General features: G+C 45.6%; 1 protein-coding gene across 2 annotated transcripts in view; it reads left to right on the top strand.

The window, feature by feature from the left end:
* The window catches only part of LOC147318604 (teashirt homolog 1-like), a 35,786-nt gene extending 16,505 nt beyond the window's left edge, over positions 1-19,281 (top strand). For both annotated transcript variants that reach the window (XM_086310644.1, XM_086310642.1), the window contains exon 3: positions 14,363-19,281. In XM_086310644.1, the coding sequence (XP_086166770.1) occupies positions 14,363-17,901 (3,539 nt within the window). In that variant the 3' untranslated portion in view covers positions 17,902-19,281. The remainder of the gene's footprint in view (positions 1-14,362) is intronic.
* Positions 19,282-20,100: the final 819 nt, after the last annotated feature.

Genomic DNA, 20,100 nt, shown 5'->3' with positions numbered 1-20,100 from the left:
TTAAACTTTTTCTTTGAAGAGAAGAAATATGGTAAAATCAACATTAAATCATCGAATAAGTAAAAGTTTTTTTTCTTTGGTTAGTAAGTGACAGGATATTTTTAAGGCATGCTAAGGTGTCCGGATAAATACAGTTTTGATGTATCTTGTCAGCACGTGTCTACTTTGAAAGCCGTGCCTGTGCGCTTACTTTCGCTTTCCAACAACCAGACTAAACAGGGTATATGGCGCTCACTGTGCAGACTCCAGCCAGGTCCTGGCAGATCATATAGCCTGAAAAAGAGCTGAACAACTCTCTGGCTGGAATTCTCTGTTTAATAATTAAAAATCCAACTCTGGGTCTTACAACTTGGTGAGCAAAGCGGCGAGAGTGAATGAGAGGGGAAAAAGATGGGGCGGGGAGGGAGGAAGAAGACGTGGGGGAGCCCTCCTGACGGTGTAATGTTTCCTTACTTTGTCTGCTGGGGTTAAAAGACGTGGTACATCATTAAGAAGAATATTGAGTGGCAGTGTCACCGACAGATGACCCTTCTAACAGGTCATGGATAGTTCACTCTTAAAAGCCCCCCAGCCCGCTAAATACTTCCCCTCCCCCCGCCTCTGTATCCTCAGCCATAGGTGTGAGTTCAGGGCTGAGAATTTGCACTCACACAGTGGCCGTTTTAATTTCTTTGTTTTCCCTTTTTTTTTTTTTTAGTGCAAAGAGCGCAGTCAAGTTTAGCTACTGTATGATAAAACAATCATTTCAGGCAGCATACGCTACACCACCATAGCTTTTTTGGCACCCATGGATGACTCAGCTCATACTAAAGCAGCATATGCATTCATCGACACCAGAACTTCATCACTATCCTTGTGAGGTCATTACATCGGTGAATACACTCGGTCTCTTCTCAGCTCTTCTGTTTTGCTTCTTCCTCTTTGTCTTTTCGCCCCTTTTTTTTCATCCCTCTCTGTGCATTTCTTGTCTGTCTGAGTTTGAGTGTGCGTCAGGGCGGTGGGGTGGGTGGGGGGGAACTGGGGAGACAGCCCCTTTTCATTTGTCTTCATAAGCCTCATTTATTTTTGTAGCCAGATGTGAACTGACACACATCACTCAGTGCAGCCCTCCCAACCTGACTCCCCTTCTTCCTTCCATCAGCACCCTCGAGCCCCACCCACCCTCCTTCTGGGAGGTCAGGCAAGCACCCAACCACCTCCTACAACCCCCCCCCCCCCCACCCTCTCATCTGCATCCCCCACCCCACCCCCACCCCTAAATCCATTCAGCATTGCACAAGATGAATGTGTCTTTAAAGCAGAGATTGATTGTGGATATCAGAGTTATGGCGCCATTCATCACAGCAGATATTATTCAGACGAGCAGGATTGAACAAGGAGGTGGGACTCTTGAGCCCACGGGTGAGTTCTTGGGGGAAGATGGGCTTTAAACTTAGAGGGAGTTTAATAGATTTTAGATGAGTATGTGTGTGTGTGTGTGTGTCATTTTGTGTGTTTGGAAATGAATGGGTGTGTTTATTCTCATGTACTTGCTTTTACCTTCATAAGTCTGCCACACTTGGGAACGCTGGCATGTGTTTGCGTCTGGCTTTTTCTCATCTCTATTCTCGTCAGTGTGCGTGCGTGTGTGTGTGTAGCTGTCTGCATTGATCTCCACTGATGTGATCCTCCTTCAGAGTCTGTTCTCATCAGACTCTGATTTACGGCTTCATTAGGATCCTTGCGCTACCTCCCCTTCTTTTTGTCTCCCTCCTTTCGCCAGGTCACTCTTAGAGACACACACAAATACACTCGGCCACAGTCAACACACACTCTGTGGAGGGAAAGCTGCAGCTAAAGGACTTTTCATCGCAACACTTTGTATAGTTGGTTTCTGTTCTGTTTGTCATCTTTATGAATAATCTCTCATTATTCATCAAGGCTTAGCACCTCATTGTGCCTTGAGAGTTGAAGTGCTGTGGCGGTTTTGGAGGTGCTTCCCTACCCCCAGGCAGCCCCACTCTGCTGAAAAGAGCCCTCATTGTGTGTGTCGTCTTTTATGGCGCTGTCTGAAAGAGAGGGATGCACTCCAGTCGGCATTCAAATGCACGCGGTAAAGCAGCCAGTAGAGCAGGACAAACACCACAGGTTGTAAACGCATTGAAAAGAAGTGTGTGTGTGTGCGTGTGTGTGTGTGTGTCTTCGAGTCTGTAAGGGTGTGTGCGTGCATGAGGATGTGTTAACGTGAATGTGAGCGTGTGTGAGTCTGGGCAGGCTCTTGACTGAAAGGTTTTCACTCTCTTTACCTCCACTTTTTCTCTCCTGATACAGTTTGCCACTTACTTTTACTCCATTTTTTCTGCCCACCTGTCTTCTGTAGAAATGACTTTCTTCTTCCTCCATGAAGAAAAGAACCTCAAAGTTTCTACTTCTCGTGTTTTCACCCCTCCCCACCTCCCTACCGAACTATTATCAGGAGTCAAGTCATGCAGAAATGTAAAAAAAATAAGAAGGTAATCACACTTTGTGCTGGTGCTTTTGTCGTCAGTCCGTGATGGAAATGGGTCTAAATATGAGATTAGAACCTGCCGGTGACTGATGCTATTAGGCAGATATGCCATAGACTTTACTATCTCCCATGAAGGATTAGCGCAAATTATACTGGGAGACAGGCTTGATTTCTCCTCTGCCTGGGTGGATGTGGGCATTTGAGGCACTCTAAGTTGACAGCGTCTGTCTCTGCTTAGTTCTCTGAGACAGGTTGTGTGACAGCTGATGCCAGGCAAGGGCTTAAAAAGTGTGTATGTGTGGGTGTCTATTTGTGTGTTGGCCGATGTTTGGTCTGTATGTGTGTGTGTGAGTGTGTGAGTGCGTGAGAGTAGGAGAGTTATAAACTGACAGGCGAGTGTGTTTGAATGTGATTGCACGTCAATGACTTCTTTTTTTTCAGAAAACAGGTTCTCTTTGAGTAGGGTGACAATTGGGATAGGCTAATTTTAAGCCTGGTGGCTTCCTCTTTAATTCTACACACACTCTTATCTGGCATTATATTAAATAATTAAACTGTCTGTTAGATTGTCCAGGTGAAGCTGCTGTTTTTGTAGATTTAAAGGAAGAAACGTGGGTCAGACACCAGACCAAGTGCTAGTTTCAGTGTTTAAATCCACCTTTAGGGAGGCTGATTAAAAACAGAAGCTCGATAAATATTTCTATCTTTACTTTCATTCAGAATGGTGTGTCGTGACAGAAAGCTAGTTGACTCCTTCACGTTGTACGTATCTCAAATTGTATGAACAATCTTTAACTGCAGGATATAACAAAAAGAAAGTGGTCAAGCACTTTGTTGAGCTCTTAGGAATGTTTTACTGAACATGCAAATGCTCCCCATTTTAGCCCGTCTGTCTCCTCTTGGTGATCTGATTTAGGAGGGTGACATGTCCTTTAATGTTGGGCAGTAAACTGGAGGGTTGGATTTATAGCCTGAAGCCTTGTTTTTCCTCTGGCTGTCTCTGCCTGTTGGCTCCCATGACGACAATTCAAGTTTCTGTTACTGCATTTAAGGTGGTTTCAAAGGTGCAACCGTTGATTTCTACCTTAAATCCTGCGTCTGCGTATGTCAGGAAATTGCCCGACACAAGAGAAGCTTCACAAATGACTTTCTGTCAAATATTACCTGATTCTGAACAATTACAGCAAGCTGAGGTCATTTTGGGGTTAAACTTAAACACAAAATGTTCTTGTTGCTCTTGATCATTGAGAATAACTCATTTTAAATTCAATCAGTGCAACACATAAATGCAGCAAAGTAGCAATTCAACAGTTGGACCCAAAAAAAGCTGTCTCTACTGCAATCATTCACATCCTCGTCCTCAGATTTCTGCTCCGTCTCCCAACTCATCAGATTTCTCTCTTCTCTATCCTCCTGTTTAGCTTGTGTGGTGTGATGCAGAGTGGTGCTCTGCTGTGTCAGCAGGACTGAAACAGGTCAAAATCTGCCTCCGATTGGTGTCGAGTTAGACCATTATGTACTGTAAAGCTTGTAAGGGAGTCCTCTTTTAATATAACGTGACTAACATACCTAAAATTTACTCCTGTGAGTTTCTGAACAGTCTGCCTCTGAAATGTACTTTAGAATCATGTGAAAATGTTGGTGTTTCTAAAAACAAAAGCATTTTTATTTTGCAAAGGAAACTTTTTTTTGCATTAAAAGTCATGTCAGCGCCAGCTTTGCTATAAGAAGCCATTATTGGTCTCCTCTACAGGCGGATGTTCCAAATCAGTCTCATCCTCACGGCACAGTTTGAGTGATCAGTCCGAGGCCTAGTTTGCTGCTGCCAGCATGGGACACGATGTTCTATTCTTTATTTATTTCCACGGCCCATGCATTTTTCCCATATAAAGACAGTCTATGTCCGACCGTGTCAACGTGTGATGGATTGCATAGTCCTCTTCTCTAAGGAAGAGAAGGGGGGGGGGGGGGGGAATGTTGGAAAGAAGGGAGGGAAAGAAGGAGTGAGAGAAGGAGGAAACGGAGTGGTGCGGTGCAGCAGTGAAGGACATGGCAGCTTAGTGCTGGCCAAAAAGACTGTGCTGAACACCTGCTCCTGTCTCCAACGCCCCTTCAACCTCCTCATTACCTGTCAATCTATCACAAGGCAGCCAGATCAAATGTCTGCAGCAGCCAGGACTCGCACAGGGAGGGAGTCGGGGAATGAGGGAAGGAGGGGAGAATAGCAAGGAAAGAAAGAAGGGAGAGAGAGAAGGACAGATTGCATGTCTGGGAGAGCTGAAAATGATGGGGAAGTAAATGGAGCAGCTGCGTGTGCATATCGAAGATCTGTTGATAATTTGGAGTAAACTTTGTTCTTCTGGAGGTAGTTTGTCATGTTGCTATATTTAGAATTCATGGAATACAGACTGCATGTCAGTAGTTGGATGTGACATTATGCAAATCTGCTTTATCATTGTCGGTAGAGGGTTTTAAAAAAAATAGGAATGATTCTCAAATCAGACATTCGCTTCCAAATAAAAGAAAAAAAGAGCATGTTTGGAGAACTTTTTGGCATCCATCTGGTCAATATCTTAAATCAAACACTTCTCAAACAAATCAAAGGCAATCATGTTGTCAGAGTTTCTAAGCAGCAGCCTGCTGTTTCCATTCCTAACTGTGCTCTAGAGCACTGCGCAGACTCACTGTACAGCACCCTCTGGCCTTTGATAGGCACCTTTGTGCAAAAAGATGGGAACCTGTGACAGACAAGCTCCTCTATAGGAAGGTGGGGCCTGTGGTTTCAGATTACAGCCACAGCGCTGACACTGTGTGACTGTGTTTGTGTGCTGCACACACACACGTTTATGTATACGGTGAGCACCTTTGCATGTGTGTAGGAGAGCATGTTGTCTGAATTAAATGTATACGTGTGTGTGTGTGTGTTTGTGTGTGTGTGCTTTAAAAAGCAGATGAATTTGAGCTCATCAATGTGCATTAGTGCACACATGACCAGCCCCAAGCCCTCGAGTTCTGATCCCTCTCAATCCCCGCTCTTTCCCTCTCTCTTACATTTTCAGTCTTTCTTAAGCTCCCTTGCCCCTCTCTCTCCTTTAGTGTGTGAGCTGTGGTGATTTACGGTAATTATCCATCGTTGGGTCATCTATCAGGCTGGCTGTTGCTAGGAGATGGAAGCAGCTGCTGCTGGCTGTTGTCTTGTCAGGGACAGTGCATGTGTGTGTGCGTGCGTGTGTGTGTGTTTGTACATACTTGCGTTTGTGTGTGTTTCCTGGGATCTGGGTAAGGACGTGTAGGTACTTCTGTGTGTGTTTACTGGCAGTGTGTGTGTTTGTTCAGGTAAAATGGGCCATCCTGATGTAGGGATTTAAAAGCGCAGGTGTTGCAAAAGAAAGACGGAAGCAATGAAGTCAATGGATGGAGAGAAGGATTATAAGAAGGAGTGAGGGTGGGGTCAGAGGTTGAAAGAGTCCAGGTGGAAACTTAGTGCGTGTGCATGTTTGGGGAGGGTGGGCAGCTTAAAAGGCACAGGTGTGTATGTGTGTGTGTGTGTGTGATAGACAGGGGAACTGAATGATAAATTTTTCTAGGCAGATGGAAGTTAGAAGAAGTCGGGCCTTGGGGAGTAGTTTTAGTGGCTGTGAAAATTGCAAGATTGTGTGTGTGTGGCTTGTGAATAAAGTACATTTTCTATTGGCAGGTGATCATCCACAGATGGGTGCCGGTTCAGATCCCCACCGAGGGTCCTATTTCTCTTTATTTTGTCCTTGTAATCCACCTTAACCCATTGTGTTGACACCGTTTCAGGTTTCATGTTCTGTGCGCGCCATTCATGCTGAAGCTGAGGGAACCAATCCTCACACGCAGGGAAAGGTCAAACTGCAAATAGTGTAGTCTTAACAGTAGGCTTTCAATAGACATATGAGAGGGAGTTTTCAAAAGTACTATCCCCACAGGTAAAGTGGGACATGTTTCTCTTTCACAGAGACTGCAAAAAAAGCAGCACTTAAAAAAATTTACTGCCAGTTGTAATAATAATTCAGGATGCAGTGTTCCACATTTAGAGGCGCCAGTGGCCTATAGTTATCCGTTGTGTCCCACCAATTTTGCACAGTGTTGTATTGAACAATTTTCCTCTCTTTCTGCAAATAAGTAAATATTCACATTCTAATATAAGTGAGCTATTCAAATATGTATTAGTTACTCTTGCGCACAGAAAATACCATAAATGTATCATGCATACTGAGGCCACATCGCACTGCAGCCTAAAAAGGCTGCTGATGAAGCTGTCTTCACTACCTCTTAGCCTCCTCGTACTTTCACTAAAGTTTCATTTGCTTTAACCTGTTGGCAGGTCTGAAAGAGGCAGCTGGATACAAGCCACACATCCATATGAGCCACGGTAACTGTAAATACAGCCTCCACTCTCAGCTCTCCATACCAGCCTAATTAGTGCCAGTTAGCATTTGTCATTGCATTTAGGGGTGAAGATTAGGAACACCTCTCAATTAATCTGCAATCAGCCTGTTTGTTAATTAGCTAACCTGTTCTAAGTGGCCTTCAGGGCTCTTGTGTAATTAGCTAAGCTGCTGAGAAACAGGTCTGTGTGTTGACATTGACCTAAAGCTTACACACGTGTGCACAATACACACACAAACACACACATTTGTATATGATGTATGCTGTTGAAGACCGTAAAGGTGTCTCCAGTCATACTCAAGAAACTTGGCTTCCCCGTAAACTATATATAAACACGAGCGTACCATCTGCATCTTCTGTGTGTTCATGGGAAAAAGAGGCTTAAAAAAGGCACAAATGCAAACACACACACACACACCCAAAACACCCACTCCATTACTCAGTTTATTAGTAGTCGCAAGTGTACTGTGCTCATCCAGACATACATATTTGCACGTCGTCATGCTTGCAGCAATGCGCTGATTGTTTCTTCCTTCACTCTGAGACAAAACTGCATCCCTCAAAAGTATTCTTAGAAAAGGCAGGAGGGAGGAAAAAAAATACATACTGTACTCCCCGAGCACGTACACTCTTTTTAACATTTCATCCTTTTCAAGTGCAACAACATTCTCACCAAAATGAACAGCTTCTCCATTGCTGTGTCGAACCTTTTTTTTTTTTTCCCTCGCTCACTTCAAAGCCATTTGTTTACCCTGCTGCCTCCTGACATTGTCTGTGGTAATTAAAGGAGCGCACTGAAATTTATGGTTTAATTATACAGGCCTTGTTATGCAGAGAGGACCAGGATGGGCTGATATGCTCAATAAAAATAAATAAATTCCATACGGGTTTATTGAACACGCTTTTGCAAGGGGCCGTGGGGGGGGGGGGGGGGGGCATCATTCCAGCGGCTCAGGTGTGTGTGTGTGTGTGTTCTTCTGTATGCAAATGTGTGTATGTTTATTTATGTATTGCCTCGCAGGGTTGCTGCTCAGCGTGCAGTGTGAGTGGGTGAGAATGAAATGTAAAAAAAAAAAAAAATAGCCAGATGAATTGCAATCGATTGGCGCTGGTTCACTGTATTGATCCCTGAGCATGTTAAAGCCTGCTGTACTCCATGAAGAACACTCAGTCAGTCAGTGTGGGCTCACCCCCGTGCACCCCCACCCTCTCCCCTTCCTCATCCACCCCTTTGTGAACGAATGCATGGCTGTACCGTATGCGCACTAAATCACATTGTTTTGTTACTGTGTGTATACGTACAAAGCAGATATGATGGCAACCGCAGCCCCACCTCGCATATAGGCGAGAGTGTACGTGCGTGTGTGTGTTTTGGTGTTAAGCATGCACCGTAATGGAGAGTGATCTTGGCTGTGGCCCACAAGCAAGCTTCTCTGAACTGATCTTTGAGTTGGGTATAAATAGCGCTGGCTCTATAAATAAAACAGCAGCACCTTTCGCACTCACTCTCTCTCATTTGCGCACACATTCAGCCCCTCTACTTAGACATTACACCTGCCCAGGCACTTACATGGCACTCGTGTGCATAAACACTCCAACACGAGCTGCCCATTAATCCATATATCATTCTTTTTAAGGTCGTATAGAAGGAACTCTGCGGGACATATTTACACGAGAGTGTGACTTGTAGCAGGTTAGCGCCTCTTCAGCCCCACATTTATAGGACAGTAATCTCATCAGGTGAACAGAATTTAGGCAACTAAGTGGACGCTTTGTATGCATTTTTATTCTTTCAAAACACACTGAACCTGAGCTCCTTTCTCTCAAAGACCAAAAGGAAACTCTTACAACTTCCAGCTAGCATATGCTTTGCTTTCAGTAGCTGTCGGCCAAGAACTTAAACGGACAGACTGGCAAATAAAGGTCCAGCATTGATATGAATACACTCAGCTCACTCAACACACAACACCATCTAAAGCATCACTGCAGTGAGTTTAAATAATGCTACTAGCTCACCGTAACGCAACACGACTTGAGGTATTTGCCGGTGCAAAATGATCGCTAAGAAGGCCAGTGAATATCTGCCAATAAAACTGGATTTCAACACCAGTACCGTGCGCACGACGCTTAATCACTTTTACACCACTTTCTGTGTCAGTCCATTATGTTGCTATGTGTCTGAAGAACAACATGTCCCATCCGCTGCTGTCTGCTGAGCTCAACTCAAGCTAGAAGTGTTTTGAAATGGGGTGCAAAGAGGAAGGGGGGGGAGGGGGGGGGAGAGAGATAAATTGGTACAGCGAGCTGGAATGCTGCAGCAGTTATTTAAGGCCCTGTAGGTGCTGCCTAGGCCATATGCTCCCATTATTCCGCTTGGGAGGGGCCCATGTGGGCGTGTGAGCAAAGCCGGAGAGGGGAGGAGGAAGAGGAGGAGGGTGGGAGAAAAAGAGAAAGAAGGGCTAATGGATGAGAGTTAAAGGAGAAAGGTAGCTGAGGAATTATTTTAAGGAGAGAACCCCTATCAAGCGCGGGAGGAATTTTTAAGAACGGGATACCGTGGAGAAGCCTGAGATGAGATGAGAACGAATTAGCTTCTAAAGTAAATGATCGCCTTCACCCTCAATATCCGGCTCTTTCACCGTCGCCTTTGCATAATTCATCTCGTCAAATTTTGAGGTGTGACAGAATATAATTCATGAACTTTTGGGGTCGATAACTTCTCTCAGGCATCTCTATCATTTTCACATCACCAAGCTGAACTTAATAAGATTCTGTATGACACACCTCCTCACTGGTGTTTATTTTGTTACTTTCTACACCTCGTTGAAAGTGAACTATTTGAAAGTGAATAGATGACTATAGGTCCTCAATCCATCCAGGTGTATTAATATTTATCTATTAAGCAAACAAGGCCTTACCCCTCTCGCTTTCTCTCTCCCTTGTCCCTTGCTATTTCTTGTTCTTCCTATCTGTTCAGTATCTTGTCAAACTGAGGCCTGTGTTCCTGATCAGGGCATTGCTCTCATGTTAGCCGCTTCACAGGAAGCACATCCCAGCATTCCCTCTGACACGCTGGCAGCAGCATTACCATAATTGGCTTTTCTACATGAAGGGACAGAGGAAATAATAATGTCATTTTATTTACAGCCCTCTTGTCCCGGTCCGAGAGCTATCACCCTCCCTCTTTCTCCAGCTCTGCACCACGCACTGACATACACCCCTCCTTCTCCTCTTCTGTCTCATCTTCTCCTCTCCCTGCGCAGGACGTGAGTCTCGTTCTGCCACGGCGTGTAGGTCAAGCGATGGCTTTTTGATCAGCTCCTGTCCAAAGCCATCAGGCTTGGGAGGCACGTAATGGAGAGCGGGGTGACAAACAGAATCTGGGGAAGGAATAAGACTGCCAGTTTCCTATTAGGGGCCGGCCTAAACGGCCTCTGCCCCCCACCTCACCGCCGCCTTCTACACCCTCCTCGCACCATTCTGCGCCGCGAACCCCACTCCTGCACTGCCTAAATCACATGAGTGAAGGGCCCCATGATTGGACATTAGTGCCGCAAATGACTGCCGTGATTGCCCCCTCTTCCCAAACTCACATCAAATAAATAAAGAAATGTGTGTAAATAAATAGAAGGAGGGATTGCTGGTGAAACGGAGGTGGTGGCGAGGGGAGGCTGACTGGTTTCATCCCCTTCTTGCCCCCCCCTCTGCCTCTCTCTCGCTCGTTTCATCGCCTTTCTGCCTTTCTTATCTGGTTTGTTTGGCTTTGACAGCGGCCAAATGGTGAAGCTCTGCGAGCCTGACAGAGAGTTTTATTGATTTAACAACCAGCAGACTCGCAGCAAAGAAAAAGGAGAAAGCAAAAAAAAGGAAAAAATGGGTAGGGCGGAGAAAGATGCAAAGTTTTGAAAAGGAGTGATATGTTTCTGCTCTGCTCCTCGCCAAAAAAGCTGACGTATCCCGCTGGTTGTATTTCATTTGCTATCATTTACAAAAGTCATGCACACACACACACACACACACACACACACAAAAAGTTACGCTGCGTGTAGACGGAGAAAATGTTTAAGAGATGATCTGTACATAGGTCCATCGCTCTGTCTCGCTGTGAGGCCCAGTGTTGTGTTGAGGCAGCAGGCAGGGCGTTCACCGCAGACTTTTCATCAGAAAACATGATATCAAACATAACAGGGCACTGCACAGACTCGTTTCTGGTGTGGTCCCTGAGTGCTCGCGTTAAACGCACAAACTTGATCACGGATTGCGATAGCAAACATCTGTAATGGCGCACGGCGCTCTGCAATCTTTACATATTAGGCAGAAGTTAGAATCAAGGGTGCTTCATGGGTGCATTAGTTGGGTAGTCCTTCAGGAACTATCTCATTTAAATATGAATAATAATAAATGAGGCAGATGGGAACAAAACACATACTTGAGCTCTTTTAAAGCTCTTATCTCTAATCAAATAAGGGTCTGTGTTCCAAAGTGTATTTGGTAACCAGAGACATGAAAACCTTTGATAATGCATGCATTACAGCTCTATTAAGTGTGTATGTCAATCTATTTGTGCATTATGCATTTTTCAAAGAGCTCTTTACAACACTTAAAGGGGCTTCTACAAACCCATTTTGCTACTTTACAAATTTTATAAGCCTTTTTGTTAGCGCTACATTAACCCTCTGAGCAGGTACCAGGAGATCAGAGACACTGGGTGGATAAGTCTTGCTTCCTTTCCCCGTGTTGTTGCTGTTGTTGTTGTTGCTGGTGATCTGGCGTGGCTGGTGGCGGGCTTGATTGCTGCTGCTTGTGACAGTGAGTCTGCAGTCCTATCCTGGCCGCACTGCCGCCTGTCTCCTTGATGGCGGCACGTCCCCGAGCAAAAGTGACAGGCGCTTTGGCGCCCGTGCAGATGGCCCTGCTCACAGCCATCACCCACTCGGCAAACCAAACCGCCAGGGACGGCACGCCAGCCCTTCCCGGGCCCGCCCCTTGCTGCTGGTGTTGCTCTGCATATGTGCATCCAGGAGAAGAGAAGGGGCTTAATCTGGCCGCCAGTCACAATCGCACTTCTTCAAGTTGCGGGTGATTGAGTTGATGCGTAGCTTCTAATATTTGTTGGGTTTTAGCATCCTGTCAGAATTCATGCAGCATCTCAAAACAGATGGAGAGATCATTTATTTCAGACTCAAGTTTCATCACGAACGTTGTACGTTTATGGCTTGCGAAGCCGTCCACTTGCTGCCTGTGATTTTTACAGATGTCTGTCTCTGCCAGTCTTTTGTCTGTGGGCTTTTGATATCTCCCTCTTTGTTGTTTCCATGACAACATGGCAGGACAGGAATTGATTGACAGGGATCGTCAAAGGGTTCCCTGGCGACCTGCTCATCGTTCGAAGCCCCTCCCTGCTGCAGTCTGTGTTTTGTCACTCACCCAGGGATATTTCTGATCTGCTGCTTCTCATTCCTGCTGTCTGTGTATCTGCGTGTCTACTTATTGAACAATGCCAGCTAGCTGTTTTTTTTGGCTGCAGCTGATGTGAGTGATTCACATAGGTAATTCCTACTGTATGCTTGCGCCGTTCCTGTGTGCTTGAGAAGAATGGATAGCCGTTCTGCAGGATGCTTTGTATATTAAAAAGGCTGATATGTATTGATAGCCTCCTCTTTTGGAAGCGGGTTAGTGAGAGGGAAGGCACTGTAGCAGAAGACACTCTGCAGATGTGTTGTAGAGAGTACAGCACATAATGCTAATCTGCTGTGTTAGGGATTTTCAGGAGTTTTAGAAACTGTCTCGGTCTCAGTCTGTCAGTGGGATTGAAGCGCAGCCAGGTTCTCCTGTAGTGCTCTCATTTCACAGAAATCCTGTCAGGCGTTAGGGGAGTATGTTGCTCATTTGGAGAAGGGTGTATCAGTAGCACACAGCGAACTCAGACTTATAGGCAATATTATGGTCGGTGGGTTCAGGTTCGCGCTGTAAGAGCAAATGTGTACGAGTGGGGGGGGAAAAATGCATAAAGTACACACATGGGCACGGAAGGTGAGCATGCGTGCGGAGTCGCAATCGCAAACAGGCACTTACGGAGGCACTCACACGTACGCACATGCACATCATCACATACTCACAGTTGATGGTGCAGCTGCTCACCTCCTCCCCGCCGCCACCCACCACCCTCCACCCATCTCCTCTCAGGCAGCAGTAAATGGTGCCAGTGTATATATATCAGGTATTATGTCCACTTAGATTATGATATGACAGGTTAGCGTGCCGTTTGAAGTTGACAGCACATCTGTTTCATCGGGAGAGACTGATACTGGCATGTAGGACACACATCTCACCATGCAGGAAGGAGATAAAGGAAGAAGCTAGGGGGCCGTCTCTCCTGTCTCCCTGCCTCACTCACCCTCTTCTTTCTCCCTTTTTTCCCCTCTCATTCCGCCTCTCCCCACCTAACAAACCCACCGCCTCCTGCTCACTTTTTCTTTCTCTCCCACGTCTTCTACTCATTCACTTATTCTCCCCCTAACCATCTCCTGTCTGCGCAGCTTGCTAATGCTTACTGTGCCTTTCTTTGCATGCACACACACACTCACAAAAATGCACGCCTCCAAATGCACGTAGTCTGTCTTTCAATCTCGTTTGTTTTTACGTTTTTTTTTCTCCTTGAAACCTGTTACATCTTAGTTCTGTTTCCGCTTGGCTTTTTTTCTTTAATCAAGTGTTTGCCTTCCTGTTTTAATTTGTCTTTTTAAGACATTGTCCGTGTTGTTGTGGATCATCGAACAGCTGGAGTGCAAATATATAAACTGGTTGCATTTGTATCGCTCTCAAACCAGAGAGCATTGTTTTTCCAGTTCCTGCATAGTAGCACAGTGACCGTCAGCTAATTGGAGTGGGTTAGGAAAACTGTGATATCTCCAAAGTGGTAATTTTTTTCTTCTGTCCCTCTCCAGTCGAATAACTTGAATGGGAGAGGAGCTAGGCTTCATGGACTAGATGAGTGAGATGCAGTACAGGCTTGGAAAAGTGAGAAAGAAAGAGAAGGGAGGGAGCTGAACATGTAAGCATGCAGCTGGCTAACAAGGCCAAACAGCCAGTCATTTCCTGGGGAACATGAGGCATGTGTGGAGGAATAGATAGTTGGGAAGGAAAAGGACAACTGTCAGAAGCTCAGTGATTTATTTTTCCCTTGGAGGTTTTTTTCACCACTGGCTTTCAGAGACACATGTGTGCAAAGTACACACAAAGTCATGCATGCATGCAGACATATACGCACACTCACATTGGGTGAGAATAAAAGCCTGCATTTCCCACCATTGAGCATTCATTCCATGTTATTTTGACAGTGGTCCTGTTAGTGTGCTGTAAATCTTTAATTTCACTGAGCTGACCTCTTTTCTTCTCCCCCTCCCCCCCCCCCCTCCATTTTTATCTCCCCTCTCTTGCTGTCTCTCTGTACTCCAGCGTACATGCCCGAGGACGAGCTTAAGGCAGCTGCTCACGATGAGGAAGAGCACCTGCAAGATGACGGCCTCTCATTAGACGGCCAGGACACTGAGTTCCTCTGCAACGAGGAAGAAGAAGACGTGGATGGGGGCCGACCACCTAGCTACAGAGACTCCCCACTCAGCAATGGCACTAACCCTGACGCTGGATACGGGTCTCCGCTTAGTGATGCTAGCGACCGACTTGCAGACTTCAAGAGCACCTCTTCCAGGGATGGTCAGGAGAGGGAGGGCTCAGCTTTTCCCTTCCGTCCCAACAACGGCCTCTCTTTCCAGGACAGCCTGGCACAGATGAAGGCCGTCTATGCAAACCTCATCTCAGATGCCTCTTGGTCTAGCATCACAATGGACATCATGAAATCTAAGCCTGCTGCAGCTGGCAGTGTCAACAGTGCCCTCACTAGTCCAGAGCCTGCCTCTACTGCCTCTGTGGCCACAACTACAACCATAAATAAGAGCAGTGGGGTCAACATGGCTAGCAGTCACCATAACGGCAAGACCTCCAGCACCACTGTCAACCACACAGGGAGCGCAAGTGGCAGTACAAATGGCACAGCAGCTAGCTCTGTTAGCAGCCACAGTGCAACCAGCAGCAGTGGGAGCAGCAGTGCTGCTGCCAGTAATGGTAGTGGTGTAGCCTATGACTGGCATCAGGCAGCACTTGCCAAAACACTTCAGCAGACCCCCTATCACCTTTTACCAGAGCCTAGCCTCTTCAGCACAGTGCAGCTCTACCGACAGAACAACAAGCTGTATGGCTCTGTTTTTACTGGTGCGAGCAAGTTCCGCTGCAAAGACTGCAGTGCTGCCTATGACACACTGGTGGGTTTGACGGTCCACATGAATGAGACGGGCCACTATCGAGATGACAACAAAGACAAAGAGGAAGATCAGGGAAAGCGCTGGTCCAAACCACGTAAGCGTTCCTTGATGGAAATGGAGGGGAAAGAGGACGCCCAGAAAGTTCTGAAATGCATGTACTGTGGCCACTCATTTGAATCTCTACAAGATCTCAGCGTTCATATGATCAAGACCAAGCATTACCAGAAAGTGCCTCTCAAAGAACCAGTGCCAGCCTTGGCCACTAAACTGGTGCCCACTTCAGCTAAAAAACGTGCTATCCAAGATGCTATAGTCTCTCCATGCTCCCCAGACTCTATCCATGCTGGTAGTGGTGGTGGCAGTGTCTCTCTTGGGGATGCTGGCAAAGACACAAAAGCTGCAGCTAACCCCTATGTTACGCCAAACAACCGCTATGGCTACCAGAATGGTGCCAGCTACACATGGCAGTTTGAAGCTCGCAAAGCACAGATTCTAAAATGCATGGAGTGCGGGAGCTCCCATGATACATTGCAGCAGCTGACTGCCCACATGATGGTTACAGGTCACTTTTTGAAGGTCACAAATTCTGCTTCCAAAAAGGGCAAGCAGCTAGTCTTTGATCCAGTGGTGGAAGAAAAGATTCAGTCTATCCCATTACCGCCAACCACCACCAGACTCCCTGTTCCCAGTATGGTTAAGTCCCAGCCAGTGTCTCCTGCACTATCCTCTGGCTCAGAGGAAAAGAGGGAAGCGGGTGAGGATGAAAAAGTCGAAGGAGGCGAGCAAGTGGAGAAAAAAATCAAGGAAGAGAAAGACGACTCAGGTGAGAAATCTGAGACTGACACCACCTCGTATAAATACCTTAGAGAAGAAGACCTGGAGGAGACCCCTAAAGAGGGTTTAGATATTCTCAAATCCCTTGAGAACACAGTATCTAGTGCTATCAGCAAGGCTCAGACAGGCACACCCACCTGGGGTGGCTACCCTAGCATTCATGCGGCCTACCAGCTGCAGGGTGCCGTGAAAAGCTCAGCTACTGTTCTACCCCCGACTGTTCAGAGTGTTCAGATGCAGCCAATGTTTAACAGTGGTCTACGAAGTCTTGTGAGCGACCCCAACTCAGTCATCCACTCACCTCGGAGCCCTTCCTCTCCTACTCCCCTAAGGAGCAATGTCACCGCCATGGAGGAGCTCGTGGAGAAAGTGACAGGAAAAGCTGCCACTGTGAAGAAAGAAAAGGAGGAGAAGATGGTGAGCCTGGAACGATGCCGACAACCATCGCTGGGAAAATCCCCTTCCCCTGCACTGAGAGAACAGCGAGAGCATTTGGCATCTCCAAATGACTTTTCTGTAGGTAAACCATCTGGTATGAGAAGTAGCAGCCCGGGCAGTGTAGATTCAGAGCTTATCTGCAAGAAGGAGCCCAAAGAGAGCCTAGTAGATAGCCACAGCAACCATTCAAAGAATGGTTCTGAGACGTGCCAATCCCCAGTAACTAACGGAAACAGTCTTGCCATCATCACCGATCACTCACCTGAAAGTCCTTTCATCAACCCTCTTAGCGCACTCCAATCAATCATGAACACACACCTGGGGAAAGCCTCAAAACCAGTAAGTCCCGCAGCAGATCCACTGTCTATGCTTTACAAAATCAGCAACAGCATGATGGAAAAGCCAGCTTTCAACCCAACTCCTCAGGGCAAGCCAGCTGAGCCCGTCAACCACTACCAGCTGTATGAAAATAATGACCAGCCCATAGACCTGAGTAAAAATAAGTCCGCCACTAATAGCAACAACAACAACAACAACAAAAGCAGCAGTGCACTTTTGACCAACAGTAGCGTAAATGGTAACAAACCCCTTATTTCCCTCCCTGACACAGTCTCCTCACCCCTGAGAGAGAACGCTCTGATGGACATTTCAGACATGGTAAAGAACCTCACCGGGAGACTTACGCCCAAATCTTCAACTCCCTCCTCCATCTCAGAGAAGTCGGACGCTGATGGCAGCGCGTTTGAGGATGCCCTCGAGGACCTCTCCCCAGTGCAGAAGAGGAAAGGGAGACAGTCAAACTGGAATCCCCAGCATCTCCTCATTCTGCAGGCACAGTTTGCGTCTAGCCTGAGGGAGACCCCAGAGGGCCGCTACGCCATGACCGACCTGGGCCCTCAGGAAAGGGTCCACATCTGTAAATTCACGGGCCTCTCCATGACTACCATATCCCACTGGCTGGCTAATGTCAAGTACCAGCTGAGACGAACTGGGGGCACCAAGTTTCTCAAGAACATGGACTCGTGCCAGCCCGTGTTCCTCTGTGGTGACTGTGCCTCTCAGTTCAGGACTCCCTCCTCCTACATCAGCCACCTGGAGTCTCACCTGGGCTTCAGCTTGAAGGACCTGTCCAAACTGTCAGCTGAGCACCTACGGGAGCAGCAGGCTGCCTCGAAGGTGATCACAGACAAAATGATATTCGGCAGCCCCCTGTCAGCCTTGACCACGCCAGAGGACGACACAGGCTCCGTGTACCAGTGCAGACTTTGCAATCGGACATTCGTCAGCAAACACGCAGTCAAACTGCACCTCAGCAAGACCCATGGCAAGTCTCCAGAGGACCACCTGGTGTTTGTCACCGCTTTGGAGAAACTGGAGAAGCTAGACAAAATGGAGAAGGTTTAAACAATGTCTCGAGCTGAGAGTAAAGACTGACAGCTGTGGAACTGACTCGATTTTCATTGCACTAAAAATGACGTTGTTCACAGTTACTGCACTGGGCCGAACTGAGCCGCCAGAAAAATAAAAATAAAAATCAAGTCTTATTATTATTAATTTTTTTTTTGTGATAACTGCCTGACTGGACCATGTCTTTTCATGTCAATTTGTTTTTGTTTTGCCAAGCTTTTTTACACTTATTTTGTAATATATTTATATGCTATTTGTCTGATCTGTGCATGTATTTTAGTGAATCAAGGTTAAACACGATATTTTAATCTTTTCATGGCAAAAATACAACTACTGCTTCAACGGTAAAAGTGGCGAGTGGACAGAATTGGTGGAAAAGATAACTGTATATTACTTGATATGAAGAAGGTGGAAAATTCAATGTATACACCAAAAGAATGAAAGAATACCCCGAAAGACTGAAGTAGCACCTTAGACAGTTGAATTTGTAAAGAGAACATGTTTTGAAATATCTTGCATTTGTCAAAATCAGATTTTAAAAGATCAAGGATTATCACCCCACCCCCACCCCGCCCCTCTTTCCTTCTTGGGTTTCTGTCACGGCAATGTTTTTGATGATGAATGGCCTGCTCATAAATCTGTCAGTGTAAAAAAGAGGGAAAAAAAAGATCACATGAACATTTGGAAAAAGTGAAATGCTGCTTCTGGTTCTGAGTTAATCAGTGGAAATGAACGGCCATCGGTATGCAAGTTTGCTGCAGAAACTTTTTCCTTGTTGTGAAGTATCACCTCATAGCAATTTTCCAGGTGTATGGTTTGTTACAACTTTTCTCTTTCTAAACTGTGTCGCTTTATTCAGCTGTAAAGAGAACAGTCCGTCACGTGTAAATGATTACCAGTGAAATGTCAGTACTCCATGAGACATATCTTACCATTTGAAAAACGGCTCAAAATTGTTTGTATCTTAAGGTGTGTGCATTCTTGAACTTTTATATTGTCATTTTTATATACAAAAAGAAAAAGCTAAAAAATAAAAACAGATGGTGTACATAGATATATGCTGTAGAGCTACGAAATGACCTTTTTTTTAAAGAAAAATACAAATTTAGCTTCTTTGGCTTGGTTTACAGAAATGATTTTAATTATTACTTGCATCCAACTTGATGCATGAAATGGTGTGGAAAATAAATAAGCGATGCACAATGACTATACATTTCAATGTTTTATCGACAATATTGTAAAGAAAGAAAAAAAACCACGACTTTTTAGCACCGATTAGTTTGTTTCATTTTTCTTTTCTCTCTCTCTCTCTCTCTCTCTCTCTCTCTCTCTCTCTCTGAATTGTAAAATAAACCCCAAAGCAGTTGTTAACAGTCAGATTTTTGTGGTTGTGTGTTCTTTTGTCATGGCGGTGCACCAAACTCAAAATGTAAAAACTCGGCTTTGTAGAATTTGCTCTCGAGCAAAGTCAAGTGTGTACACCCATGTCAAATCCTAACCCAGTGTAACAGGATTTCCTCTAGGGGCTATTCTTAGCAAACTGGAGGTGAGATTCGAAACGTCTCGCTGCTGGTACATATTCTGTGTTCTGTAACAGGCCTGCTTTTATGTTTTTCCCAAATTGTTAGACAAAATAAAAGTCACTGGTGTCATACTTACAACTGATGACTGAGCCGCATCATACCACCAATGATTATAATGATGAAGATGACGGGGATGATAAGCCTGTAAGGGTGCCTATTGTACAGTAAGAAACCCATGCTAGGCTTGTGACTGGCCTTCGGAGGGACGTTCTGAAAGAATCAGTGTTGTATTAATGACGGCAGTGTATTTTTTGCGTGTCTTCTTGGAGCAAAATCAGATGGCTGTCTGTTCTGCTTAAGTTTAAAAAAAAAAAGGGGGCAATAGGGAGCCTATAATCAAAACTGAATAATACATTTTATGTGATTCTTGAGACGCTATGGGTGAATCTGCGGCCTGTGTCACATTAATCACAACCAAATTGAATACATGTGTGCAATAAATGCTACTATTTTAGCACATGTACACATTTTTTGGTTGATTTGTCCAACTGTATTTTTTTTTGATGAAGTGTCACTTATCACTGGATACAGGCTTTTTTGTGTGTGTTTTTTAAATTGTTAGTCAGATATAGTGGAAGTTGTTGCAGTTTCTCGTTCCACTTTACTGATCATT

This window comes from Aulonocara sp. 'chitande type north' Nkhata Bay, linkage group LG11 (genome assembly GCF_057382095.1).
Source record: "Aulonocara sp. 'chitande type north' Nkhata Bay isolate Kocher_YH1m ecotype deep benthic linkage group LG11, A_spYH_male_GT1.1, whole genome shotgun sequence".
Classification (NCBI taxonomy): Eukaryota; Metazoa; Chordata; class Actinopteri; order Cichliformes; family Cichlidae; genus Aulonocara; species Aulonocara sp. 'chitande type north' Nkhata Bay.
Note: the sequence above shows the minus strand (reverse complement) of the source record. Positions and strands in the feature narration are given on the sequence as shown.